At 45.9% G+C, this 14,079-nt stretch overlaps 1 protein-coding gene across 8 annotated transcripts in view; it reads left to right on the forward strand.

Annotated features, from left to right (window-relative positions):
* The first annotated feature begins 621 nt into the window (after positions 1 to 621).
* The window catches only part of LOC100696318 (LIM domain-binding protein 3), a 40,645-nt gene continuing 27,187 nt past the window's right edge, over positions 622 to 14,079 (forward strand). For 5 of the 8 annotated variants that reach the window (XM_005464472.3, XM_013266792.1, XM_025897562.1 and 2 more), the window contains exons 1-2: positions 3,833 to 3,923; positions 4,012 to 4,199. In XM_005464472.3, coding sequence (XP_005464529.1) covers positions 4,104 to 4,199 — 96 coding nt within the window. In that variant the 5' untranslated portion in view covers positions 3,833 to 3,923; positions 4,012 to 4,103. Of the gene's footprint in view, positions 756 to 796; positions 934 to 3,832; positions 3,928 to 4,011; positions 4,200 to 14,079 lie in introns of those variants that run through there. The other 3 variants (XM_005464469.4, XM_005464470.4, XM_005464471.4) reach the window with 3 other exon arrangements.

Consider the following 14,079-nt stretch of genomic DNA (forward strand, 5'->3'; position numbering starts at 1 on the left):
TTATCACCATCACATGCAGCCCCTTATATTTTTAACCCTCAGGTCCTAAAATTCATTCATACTTTAATACAGCTTTTAAAATTTAACTTAATTTAATTTAAATGAATTTCTCAACTTGTTATTATCGTGTAAAAAAAAAAAAGATTTCTGGTATTTGATAATAAATGTAGGCTGTTATAAATGACGTGTTTCCCTATAATGCCACAAACATATCACTCATGTCTGATATAAAACATTCCCGTCACAGGCTCGTCTCTGTTATACAGCCTGTGTTTAACGCTGCAGACATTAAACATGTATTTACCACAGAAATGTTATGAATATAACTTCACAGGCCTATAAAAACTGGACTGATTATAATGAAGGTATAATAATACAAAATAGGTCATTTCTTTAATTTCTATATAATCCCTTCATAATCCCGTTCACTACAGTCTAAGTGTATTTGCTCGTTTCTTTACTGATATAATTAAATAGATGAACATGAACGCAGAGTGACGCGTTTGGCTCGGGATGCTTCGTGACTTTCGCGCAGAGCTCCTGTTTTCTGTCTTTACCTGGAGCTCTGCGAGGTTTCAGGTGCCTCCTGCCTCTTTAAATAAAATCCTGCTAATGAAAATCCGCTGTTAACACCCCCTCCTGCCCTCCTCCTGCCCCCGGCCTCCCTGCTGCTCTGTGCCCGGGGAGCGGAGCAGGATCCCGGGATCGCGGCAGGCCACTCCGCTCGGTGTTTCGGAGCTACACAGGGACAGCAGGTACCCGCCTCTCAGACCCTTCCCTCCCGTCTCCACCCTCTGCTTTCTGCTCTTTAAGCCTCCATCTCCTGCATCACCACCACAACCGGCAACAAGTCGCACCGCCCGCCGGCTCGCAGCTGCTCACATCGACGGCGTCCCCCGGCTCACCGGGTCGGTGGGTGGGGTCAGCTCTCAGGTATGAAAGAAGAGGAGCCTGAAGCCTCACCTGGTGGGTTTTACTTATTCTAAGGGTGTGCGCTGGGTTCTGTGCACCGAGCTGGGCGGAGCAGAGAGCAGGTGGGCGGTGTCAGTCTGCAGACCACCTGAGAGCAGAAACCGGAAGCGTCGAGTTTAGGAACAGTAATAACGACTTTGTGACGTCTAAGGCTTTTATTGGACTCAGATTTTAGAGATTCATTTTCTTGTTACGTTTGTTTGTGAGTTTTTCTTCACAAGCAGGATGTAGCTGATGTTTACAGACACACACAGCAGGCTGTAACTCACCAGCTGACCTTTCATGCAAAGAGGCAGCTCCATTAAGAAGCTGTTTAAAATGACAAACTATTCACACATGCTCAGAGGTCAGCTGTGGCTCTATGCTGGGGGGGATCAGTATCACTGCTGTGGCTGTGGATGGTTTCCCCTCTGCTCTCGCCTCATGCCTTCAGGTTGACTCAGTTTGTGTTTTAAACTCCTCACTGAGGGTCATCAGGGTTCACTTTACACGTCCCTGCAGTGCTGATCCACAAACCTTCATTTTAGTTCTGAGTAATTGAAGCCAGGCCTGCACATTAAACCCACAGCTCCTTTCTGGGTTAACAACAGACTGTATATAAAAGATGGGCACAGCAATTCGTTTCTGAACTCAAACTTTGAATCAGCCACAAAATGATCCACAGAGACCAAACAGTTTGTGTAACAGGCTCTAAATAATGTTTGTTTGTGCTGGAAAGTTTTAACATGGAAGTCTATGGAGACTAACTCACTGCTGCCTCTGCTGGACACCAGAGGAACTGCAGCTTTTGGTGTTTCTCAGTGTTGGTTTAAACATATACACTCCTACCTTAGACCTCGAAAAGCCTTTGAGCATGTGTTCCTTTTATGGATAAATAAGCAATACATCACACTCTTTTCTGAAGCGTTAATGTGGATAACACTTGTTGCAGTTTGTCAGTGAAATTTTAGAAAAACCACCAGGATGAGTGGAGCTCTTTTAGAGAACACATTTCATTTTTATACCTTATATTTCTTTAAAATCGCAGAACAATCCAAAAACTGGCTTTTCTAATAATTCCATTTCTTATGTCCCCCTCATCAGTTTCACACCTTTACTTCCTGTTTGCTCTGCACATGTGCAGGAGAGCTTTCTGCAGCAGGTCACAATGATATTAATGCACAGCAGCTAACAATAGTTTAATTATGTTGCTGACATGTTTGTGATGATTGCTATGAGTCAGGACTGTTATAGATGGATGGTTTGTGTAATACTCAGATACTGTGAGAGAGCTCAGTAATAATAAAAGATTCTAAATCCTTAAACAGCTACTGGGAGAGCTCCGTCCCAGTCCACTCTGCCTCTCAGAGTCTAAACTTAGCCGGTGATATAACAGGCTCAGCGCTGCTCTGGGATCGCCCTCGGCCTGTGTGAGCAGTGAGGGCTCTGCATCTCTGGTGGTTTTTGACTCATTGTTGCTTGAAGAGAAGAGCTGTAAGACCACCAGACAGCTTTTTTATGTTCCTGTTAATAAGCAGGCAGTGCTGGGATTCAAACCCACAATCTCCTGTTTAGCTGGCTAGCGCTTTAACCACAGCACAGGTGTGCTCGGGGGGTACCTGTGCTGTTTAAAGTCCTGCAGCCTCAAGTGTTTGGACAGATCATTTGATCTGTGGCTGAGATAAATACTGAGAGCCTTGACTTTATCATATTTAATGATGACCACATACAAAACTGCACATACGGCACCACCTAAATAAACAACATGTGAATAGGTGTTACTCTGCCCCCCAAATAACACCTACAAACAGCATTTCTGGTTCCCAGTGTGCACTCAGACACCACCCCGCCCACCGTCAGTCAGAAGGTGGTGTTAACCCAATAACATCTAACCCGTATCCTCTCGTGGTTTCCATGTTTCGCCTTTAAAAACACTGAATGTGCTGATTCAGACTCAATTTGTTGGGCTTCTCATTTTTTCCTGTCGGGTTCCCTCGTGTGTGTTTGCTCATCTCTATGTTTCTGCAGTTTTTGGCTCTTTCTTGCCTCTCTCTGGTTTTTGTGTTTCTTTGTGGCAGTTTTTCTCCCTTTTTGTCATTTTCCACCTAATTTGAGGCACTTTTGTCTTTTCGTTTCTATTTTGTGTCTTGTGTCTCTCTAAGCTGTGGTCCTCTCGAGGTCTGTTTGTGGCAGCTGAGTTCTGTTGTGGTCATCATGCTTCTCTTTGTCGGACATTAATCGTTTACTTTTGCATCTTCTTAAAGGTAAATTTCATCTGATGTTGAGAGGTTTTATCTCTGTGTGATTATTTTGCCGTTCTTTGAGGTTATCGGCTCTGTTTTTGGCTGTGCTGGCTCTCTGTAGCGGTCATGTTTGTAGTTTTCTGTAGGTGTTGGAGTCCGTTAGACTTGGGTAAACCTGAGGACAGTCCTGACAGGTGGACACTTTTCTTCTGGGTCCATGAGGCTGAGAGCGTTCCCCTGACAGGTGAAGTCGGGCTCGGGCCTCGCTGACGCCTTTGGCAGCGACCCGTGGAGGGATTTCAACCTGCTGACCTTTAAGCTATCAGTGCCACTCCACTCGTGGCCTTTCTGTTTGGGCTTTATCGCCGCCGAGATAATAATGAGACGTTTCCTGACGCTGCCCCTGATTGGGTGCGCGGGAGACCCTGGGTGCTGCGTGATGGAGGGGAGCGGTGAGGGGGTTCTAGAAGAATCTGCTGGTCTATATTAGCCGCGGTGAATCACGGCGAGCCTGGCATACCGGGTGTCCCCTTTCACGCCATATAAGTCCACCCCCCTCCTTTCCCTTCAGACCCCCCCTGCCCTGCCGCACCCTGCCTCACCCCACCGCCCCCCACAATGCCACACCACTATCTGAGGCTATTCTTAGGCTGTCACTTCAGCCCATCCGAGCAGGCAGGTCCTCCTCTTTCTCCTCTCAGCTGCTGCGACTCGTTCTCTTCCTCTTCAGTTGGTGCATTTCACTCTTTTTTCTGTCCTCCATGTTTGCTTCACCTGCTTCACGCCCTCTCTCTCTGTCGCCTCTCTCTGCTTTCAGAGCCGTCCCGTGTCTCCTGCAGCTGCCGGTGGGTTTTGTTCCAGAAACTCTGCTCTGACTTTGGAGGATCTTTGTAGTTGTGTGGAAGAAGAATGAGCACCTACACCGTGTCGCTGCCCGGCCCCGGGCCCTGGGGCTTCAGGCTGCAGGGGGGCAAGGACTTCAACATGCCGCTGACCATCTCCAGGGTAGGAAATCTGACAGGAAACGCACTTTTTCACCTGCAGCTTCTCCCGATTTCTGTGTTTGGCTGAAAGATGTGAGTCTTTGATATCTGTGTCCCAGTCTGAGTCCTTAGTGGTGTTACAAAAGGGAATGAATTTAGAAAGACGAAGCTGGGACGGTTTAAAATGCAGACCATTGTTGCATGTCCCGCCTTACTTCCTGTTATCTGTATTCTTTCAAAATAAAGCTCAAAATTCCCCTTGGTGTTGTTACTGAAGCTTTAATGATTAACATTTAAAATCAGAGCTGGTGTGAAACGCGTGAGCCTCGGGTCTGTTTGACGTGCTGATGAGTCGTGACGCCTCTTTAAACTCAACCTGCTGCAGACTGATTCCATTTCGAGTCCAGCTGAGGAGATGTGGCTGCTTTGGGACATAATCTCTGATGTGTGGCTGATTTCTTTTTGAATCAGTGAAGCCCGTCGGCCCCCCGAGCTCTCCGTCGGCCCCCCGTCCCCCCAGTTAGTTAGGGAGGCTGAGGCAGAGGCGGAGGCCTGAAACTGGAGTTGGTGTTGCTTTCGGAGCCTCGCCTCTCTGGACAGATGGAGAGACAAAGTTCCTGCAGCTCCACTGTAATCTGCTGGTGGGATGTTGATGACCTTTGACCTCTGTGTCGGGTTCTGTTTGGTGATTTTGGATGTGATGCCTGATGTGTTGGGACAAAAGCTGTGGCTGCAGCTTTGTGTAGCCTCTTGTTTGCAGTAAATTTTGGCAGTTTTGCATTTTTCAGGTCGCGTTGCATCAGTGCTGATTGTTTTTGTCCTCTTGCTGTTACTTGGTGTCTCTTTGGGTTGTGTGGGGTTGTGGTGCAGCTAGTTTGCATGATTTTGGATATACTGCCCAACTAATTTCTGTAGTTTTGCGTCTAATTTTAGTTTCTTTTCCTTTTATGGTCATTAAATGTCTCTCTTTGTGGTATTTCTGCCTTTTGTTGCAGTTGTTGTTTATTTAAATTCTTTCTTTTTAGTGATTTTGAGACTTTTTGTGGTTGTTAAATTTGGGGGTTTGATTGTGTTTTGGGTCTTTTTAAGGTTTTTTAATTGTTCAGTTGTTTTTTGCGTCTCTCCTGGTTCGTTCAGGTAATTCTGTGTCTGTGTCAGGTTTTAAATCATCTTTTTGCAGCTCAGTTTGGCAGTTTTGTGTCTTTCTTGTAGTTCTAGCTTCTGATCCTTTCGGGTTGTTGTGTTTCTGTGAGTTTTCTTGTGCGTCTCTTTGTGCTGGGCTCGGGTTCATGTTCCCTCATTTTATGTTTCTTTCTGACTGATTTGCAGTTATTGTCCAGCTGAATGTGGTGGTCTTGTACCCTGTGTACTGACTGTGTTTACTGGGGTTCATATATGTTGCTGTACTTTTATTCAAACTGTTTAACTCTGCAGGATGTTCCAGATGTTCATGTGAGCCTCCCTTCCACACATTTAGCCTACAGATGTTTTGTGTTGTGTTTAGGTGCTGCTGCTCTTCCATTATTATTCACTGCATCTGTAATCCAAGTCTCTGCTGGCGGCTCCAGTTTCCATCATTGCATTCACCTTAAACCGAGTCCTCCCGCAGGAAAGACAGACAGGTCCCCACAACATGACTGTGAACAGATTTAGGACCCTAAACAGCAGCAGTGATAAAAGCACACACACACACACACACACACACACACACACACACACACACACACACGTGTACGCTGTGAGGACTCATTCATTCGGGGACGGCCGACCTTCAGCGCTCCCCCTGCTCAGCTGTTACACTCATCAGCCTCTGTGAGCGCGTCGTTTGTTAACAGCTCCACGCGCTTTACGCAGCCCCTCCGTCAGGCTGAGAAAGATGAAAGTCGTTGTTTAGTCGTCCAGAACAGACACAGGGCTAAAACCAAGCCTCGCGTTTCAGAACCTTTTTAGTTTTTTATTCTTAAATTGTTTCACTTGATGATTGAAGTGAGACCTTATGTCTGTGTTAGTGCAGCACTCGTACAGGAACACAAATTCTTGTGTTCCTGGTTCCAGGAGCTGTTTTTGGCCCCGGGTTTTGCCTCTCGGGTTGCGCCTCGCTGACAGAGTTGGTGGGAGGTGTTTCCATGGTGCCGGAGACGAGCCAAAAATAAGATTCCAACAGAGCCTCTGTCTTTGTCCGCGTCAGCGATTGGATTAACCCCCGAGAGGCTGGCGGGACCTCTGCTCATCACCCTGTGATGTGACAGTCATGTTACACCAACTATACAACCACACGAAAGGTTATGAATGAGCAGTGGATTCATGAGTATCAACAGACTTCTGCTACATGGACCTCATTTCACCTCCAGTGCCGACGATGCACCACGTGAAGAACGGAACCTTCCTTTTCCATCCGACCCTCCAGTTTCTGCCTGATCGTCGGCTCGGAGCCGAGTTCACGTCCCTGTCTGTCGAAATCTGACGACACAAACGTGTTTCAGAGTAAAAACCTGAAATAAACAAGGTTTTCTGCCCTGAGTCTGTTTGTAACGACCCCGCTGTAACCTGCTGCTGCTCCATCTGGACAGGAAGTTAGATGGAGCTTCTTCCTATTCCTTCCTTTCACAATAAAAGCCCTTCACAGTGACTCCTGCACATGAATGTGTGTGACGGCGATTGATAACCGATTCTGAGGTTAGAATGAAATGCATCTTTAGTTTTGCTCGAGGATCGTGTAAAGCAGCGCCGTCAGCCAACGCTGACACGATTTAGACGTGTCAGTTTTCTCTTCCCATTCCTGCTCAGTGCACTTTACACAATGCTGTAGGCCAGACACGCTTGGGGGTGGGATTAACGGGCAGACGAGGCTGAGTCGGATCCAATCTGCTGCTCAAAGAGAATATCAGCAGGTTCACAGGATCCTCCGCATCCAAGCTTTCCTTCAAAGCCTGACGTCTCTCCGTCCTCTCTTTGAGCCGCAGAGCTCCAGAAGGAATGAAATGCATGTCGCTGCACTGGCACAGATGTGGATTAATCCGCTGCTCAAAATAGTCCCCAACAGATGCACTCTTTCCCCCGAACATGAGTGAAGTGTGGGTCAAACAGGTCCAGTGTGACTCTCACTTACACTGGATTATTTAAATAGTAACGACTTCTTACTTTTTAACTGGATCACAGACCAGCTCATGTAGCAGATAGCTGCCATACAGTGTGTACCACTGAGTGTGTACTACACTGTTAAATCCAGAATTCAAAATCCTGCTCCTCACATACAAGGTCTTAAATAATCAGGCCCCATCTTATCTTAATGACCTTGTAGTACCATATCACCCTATTAGAGCACTTCGCTCTCACACTGCAGGCCTACTTGTTGTTCCTAGAGTATTTAAAAGTAGAATGGGAGGCAGAGCCTTCAGTTTTCAGGCCCCTCTTCTGTGGAACCAGCTTCCAGTTTGGATTCAGGAGACAGACACTATCTCTACTTTCAAGATTAGGCTTCAAACTTTCCTTTTTGCTAAAGCATATAGTTAGGGCTGGACCAGGTGACCCTGAATCCTCCCTTAGTTATGCTGCAATAGACGTAGGCTGCCGGGGATTCCCATGATGCATTGAGTTTTTCCTTTCCAGTCACCTTTCTCACTCACTATGTGTTAATAGACCTCTCTGCATCGAATCATATCTGTTATTAATCTCTGTCTCTCTTCCACAGCATGTCTTTATCCTGTCTTCCTTCTCTCACCCCAACCAATCACAGCAGATGGCCCCGCCCCTCCCTGAGCCTGGTTCTGCTGGAGGTTTCTTCCTGTTAAAAGGGAGTTTTTCCTTCCCACTGTCACCAAAGTGCTTGTTCATAGGGGGTCATATGATTGTTGGGTTTTTCTCTGTATGTATTATTGTGCGATCTACTGTACAATATAAAGCGCCTTGAGGCGACTTCTGTTGTGATTTGGCGCTATATAAATAAAATTGAATTGACATCACAGTGCTGGACAGTCTTCGTGTTTCATCCCTGGGTGAGAAGCTGCAGGTGCTGCAGGAGCTGCAAGAGCTTCACTTTAAGCTTTGCTGCTTTAAGTTAAAAGGATTTTTTAATGAATCTTCTCCCTCTCAGAGTTCCTTTGCGCTCTGTCCGAGCCTCGTTTAAATATATATATATATATATATATATATATATATATATATATATATATATATATCGAAGAATCCATAGGTCCCTCATCCTATTCATGTAGCCCCTTCCACCAGGGTTACTTGCGTAGTAGCATTCCAACAACGCCCTATTTTCGTCTCTTGCCCACCGATGCCTTCTTGTTCCAGTAGCCCACTTGTCGTCAGAGTGCCCTGGTTCCTCAACACCTGACACGGACCTTGTTGATCCGGGTGACGTCCGAGCCGGCATGCCTTCATATTTATCTGAGGCTGAGGCTGTATGCTAAGCGGAAGGAAGGGGGCCGGGGACTGGTGAGTGTCAGCACCACAGTCCAGGATGAGACAAGAAACATCCACGAATACATCACGAAGATGGCCCCAACTGACAGCGTGCTCAGTGAATACCTCAGGCAGCAGAAACCCAAGAAAGAGGAGGAAGGCGAGGAACCATCATGGAAGGACAGGCCCCTGCACGGTATGTACCACCGGCAGATAGAGGAGGTGGCTGATATACAGAAATCCTACCAGTGGCTGGACAAAGCTGGACTGAAAGACAGCACAGAGGCACTAATCATGGCAGCACAAGAACAAGCTGTGAGCAAAAGATCCATAGAGGCTGGGGTCTATCACACCAGGCAAGACCCCAGGTGCAGGCTGTGTAAAGATGCCCCAGAGACAATCCAGCACATAACAGCAGGGTGCAAGATGCTAGCAGGCAAGGCATACATGGAACGCCATAACCAAGTGGCCAGCATAGTGTACAGGAACATCTGTACCGAGTATAACCTGGAAGTCCCGAGGTCAAAATGGGAGATGCCCCCAAGGGTGATGGAGAATGACCGAGCTAAGATCCTGTGGGACTTCCAGATGCAGACGGACAAAATGGTGGTGGCTAACCAACCGGACATAGTGGTAGTAGACAAACAGGAGAAGACGGCCGTAGTGATCGATGTAGCGGTTCCCAATGACAGCAATATCAGGAAGAAGGAACACGAGAAGCTGGAGAAATACCAAGGGCTCAGAGAAGAGCTCGAGAGGATGTGGAGGGTGAAGGTAACGGTGGTCCCCGTGGTAATCGGAGCACTAGGTGCGGTGACTCCCAAGCTAGGCGAGTGGCTCCAGCAGATCCCGGGAACAACATCGGAGATCTCTGTCCAGAAGAGCGCAGTCCTGGGAACAGCTAAGATACTGCGCAAGACCCTCAAGCTCCCAGGCCTCTGGTAGAGGACCCGAGCTTGGAGGATAAACCGCCCACAGGGGACGAGATGGGTGTTTTGTTTTTTTTTATACATAGATATATATATATCTATATATATATAGATATAAAAAAATATATATATATATATATCTATGTATATATATATATATATACATAGATATATATATATATATATATAGATAGATAGATAGATATATCTGTGTCTCTTTAAACCAGAGGAAGTCATCTGTGCGTCCCGTCTCTGCGCGGTTTGCACGCCCTCTAAAAGTTTCCAGTTTTGTTTGACAGCCGACCTCTCCGGGTCATTTCCACTGTTTTTATCCTGGCACGGTTTTTTACTATTTTAAAAACAGCATAAAAGAGAAAACTTACAACATTTAGAGTACAAAGTAGCCTTTGATACTACATTTCCACCTCATTATCACGACGACACAGTCAGCATAAGACGTGTTCTTTTAACATCAGAGAGGATAAAACAGTCCTCCGCAGGTAGCATCAAAGAGCTCAGTGCTCATAAACATGAACGAATAAATAAAAAGATTAATCATAAAGCATCCATCTGACAATGTTACAATTGGTAATTACTACCATCATGTTTACTGGGTCAGTAACATCATTGCTGGTTCCCAGTGTTTTTCAAAGACATTCATTTGGAGTCTTATTCTCTCCATTTAGTGCAGATACCAAACTGTTGTAGGATGAGGCTCTGACCTCTACCATCTAACCGTTTTGCATTTCAAGGATTGGGGGATCTTGGTTGGTCCCTCTGACCCGTCTGGTGTGAGACCCAGCAATGCTAACCTGGGCTCTGGTGGTATGTTAACTTGCTGCTGCTCTGACAGCATCGGCTCCATCCTTCAGTCAGTTTGGGACTCGACCAAATACATGAGTGTGATCTGCTGCTGCGATTGTTTGGGTTCGTCTCTGATGAAATGTCAGGTGTTCTAAAAACTCATCATTATTATTATTATTTTATTACTTCAGACAAAACTTTACTGATCCTTCCTCCCATTATAGCTGCAGGATTGTGCTGGACACAAAGATGCTGTCTAAAGGACTTGTTTTCTTTCCTCCTCTTCCTACCTGGGCATCAGTTACAGCTCCTCTGTAAGATTTGCAGTTCTGACTTTACTCCAGTCCTTATGTGACATCAGGTAGGATCTTAATTGTAAGGATGTAAAATAATCAGTGTTAGGACGTCTAAATTCGGGTTTTAGTTCCTCAAATGTTTCCATGGATATTCTTTTTAAAACTCTGATTTAGGTTGTTTGGAGTGAAGGATTTATGTATTCAATAGATGACAGATGGCGTTTAAAAAGCCCAAATGTTCTGCAGATTTTGGCCCATATTAATTAATGTCGTCCTGTCCAGATGACAGTCTAGTAACAGCAGGATATGCACGGGCACACTGCAGGAGTTTTTTTCAGTGTTAGGCCAACGCTGTCTACATCGTCCAGAATCCAGAACATGATGGGTTTCATTTGTGCAGCCCAGAGATAAAAGTTCATTTAACCGGTTTCCCAGGTCTGTCAGCTTTTCATATTTTACTACCTTTAAGCAGGCGCTGCTGGGATTTGAACCGAGGAACTCCTGTTCATGATAGAAACGGTTTAACAAGCTAAGCCACAGCGCCTCCTGGTGGTGCCACAGCGCCTCCTGGTGGTGCCACAGCGCCTCCTGGTGGTGCCACAGCGCCTCCTGGTGGTGCCACAGCCACATGTTCCTCATACAGCCGAGTCCTCCTGGCTGTGAGGTTGATTCAGAGTTGATTTTAAAATGCCGTCACGATTTCTGCTTTGCTTCTTTGACTTGAAAACAGTGTCACCACCTCGAGGGTCTTTCTGTCCAAACCTTTGCACAGCAGCTTTTTGTACTATTTGCTATTAGCACAGAATCATCAGCACAATTGATCAGGATAATAACCACATCAAAGGAGTTAAGATAAAAGATGAAGAATACGAAATCTCACCGTACACAGATGATGTTTTAGTATACGTAGCAGAACCACACTCGTCAATAAGACAATTAAAGAGTCTTATCTGTGGATCTGGTCATTACTCAGAGTATAAGATCAACACAGACAAAACTTAGGAAAGGTTCATAAACAATAATATTTGTCTCTTTGCTTTCATATAAACACAAACGAATGTCTTATTCATCTATAACTACAAAATCTATAAAACACACAGAACAATTGAGAAAAGCTGGAAAAGCTGCTGTGCAAAGTCAAAGAAGAAATCTTGACGGCATTTAAAAACCCTCACACTAAGCAGGGCCCAGCTGTGTGAAGATCACACAGCTGGGCCTAAACCAGGCGCTGCTGGGATTTGAACCCAGGACCTTCTGTATACGAGACAGGTGCGTTGACCCGCTAAGCCACAGTGCCTCAGGTGTGCTGTGTGTTTTATAGATTTTGTAGCTATAAATGTATAAGCCATTCTTTTGTGTTTGTTTTTTTTTTTGTTATAATATATTTTTCACACATGTGAGTTTGTATGAAGGGCAGAACTAGAGATCTCCTGTTTACGTCATCGACTCAGAGTCACAGTTTGTGGGATTGTCCCCAGATGTTGGGACAGAGTCACAAACACATCTTTAAATGTCTCTCTGAGCAGTTAAAGGTGTGTTTGTGTGAAAGCAAAGAATTTCTTCTTATTTTGAGGCATTTCTGTTCCCAGCTAAAGAAATAAAAGATGAAAAAGTAAATACCAGAAAGTCTGCAGTTGCTGAAGGACACATCAGTCTTTCTCTGTGGCTGTTTTTTCAGACATAAATGACCTTTGTTCCCACGCAGCAGAGATTCCTGTGCTTTTACTTCATGTCTGCGTTTAATCAGTGATTTTCTTACAAAGCTTCACAGAGCTCTGAGTGTTCCTGCTGCTCCTCTCACAGCTCAAAGCTCACTCGAGTTTTACAGTCGGGGTGAAAGCCGAGCCGGCGGTAACTCGATGCCCGCTGTAACAAACACACGGAGCTGACTCAGCACTCAGCGAGCTCCCCGCTGACCCCGCTGCTTCCTGCCACAGCTGCATACACTGCTGCTGGTCAGGGGATCCCAAATGGTTTCAGGAAACCCCAAATAAGCTCACCCTGCAGAGACGTGAGAACCAAGACTGGGCTCGGTTTTAGTAGGTCAGCGGGGAGTTTAATACAAGTTTCAGCTGTGAGATCGACACAAATAGACCAAGCAGCTTTAGTCAGACTGCACAGAGGTGCGTTTCTTTAGATTAAGCAGGAGGGTCAAAACAACTGTGGCCTTCTTCAGTCATACTGGACCCAAAACAGATTCAAAACAACTGTGAGGAGACACAAAAAGAGACTAAGTGCACATACCAGATATACAACCAAGATCAAAATATGCCTGCAAAATGCATAAAAATGGAAGGAAAAGGACCAAAAGCAAACTTCATACAGATGAAAAGCTGCTACAAAAGGATGTGCACCCGCAGAAGAGGACACACAAAATGAACTCAAAAGATGAGTTCACTGTGAGGAGGCCAAAAGAATCAGAGAAAGTGCAAACTAAAGGATACAAATCACCACAAAGGCTCATAAAACACACATGTAAGGACACACAAAGGTAACACAAATGGTTAGTTGAGGATGGAAGACGATTGAAAAGAGACCGAAAGAAGCAACAAAAGTTCAGACTGAAGGATGACTTCAACGAGGAAGCAAAACCACTGTGAGGACGACGGGAACGAGTGGCCGTCACAGATCCACTCAGCCCACAGCTGTGGGACCGGCCCACAGTACAGGGACAAAATGTTACACAGGCATGCAAAATGGCCCCAAAAAAAAGATCCGATGCAAACAAATAAAACTTAACTTTATGAATCGATGTGAGAAATAATCAGCCGCTGTTTATCTCTGCAGCGAGGCGGCGAGCAGCTGCTGACAGGCAGCGGGCTGTTTTTAGCCTCTGAAGGACACACACACACGTCTTATCTCTGCTTTCTCAGCTCATCTACTGTTACTGTCGCTGCTGTCAGAGAAAGCCCAGAGCCTCAGTTTTAACTCTTTGTTGTCCAGAGAGAACACAAACGACCGTAAAGAGAAGGAGACCAGCCTCCTCTGACATCATCTCACCTCGGACACCCCTAAGGTTGTCCGTGCATGTGTGTGTGTGTATGTAGGTCAGTGTGAATGGCTCCCAGTGAAACTAGGCCACTCTGCAGCCCGGACAGGCCTCACATTGTTGCAGCTCGGCCGTGACGAGAAAAGCTGAAAGCAGCAAACAAACGTTTGGATGAGAGAGGCCGACACTGCAGAGCTCCTACAGGCTGATCGTCAGGGTGATGTCACTGTGGACTATGTAGAAAAAGCTCCTTCAGGCACTGCTGGGACATGAACCCAGCAGGTCAGAGCACATATAGGTGCTGTGACCTGCTGACCTACAGCACATCATTTTTGCCTCCTCCTTCCTGCTTTCACTGAAGATTTCCTTCAGTTAACTTCTTACAGCTGCTTCCCTCAGGTCTCCGTACAGCAGATCATCTCCTATCCCAGCATCCTCCTCCATCACTACATCCATGAACCTCCTCCAGCCTCC

Source organism: Oreochromis niloticus, linkage group LG13 (assembly GCF_001858045.2).
Source record: "Oreochromis niloticus isolate F11D_XX linkage group LG13, O_niloticus_UMD_NMBU, whole genome shotgun sequence".
NCBI classification, from domain to species: Eukaryota; Metazoa; Chordata; class Actinopteri; order Cichliformes; family Cichlidae; genus Oreochromis; species Oreochromis niloticus.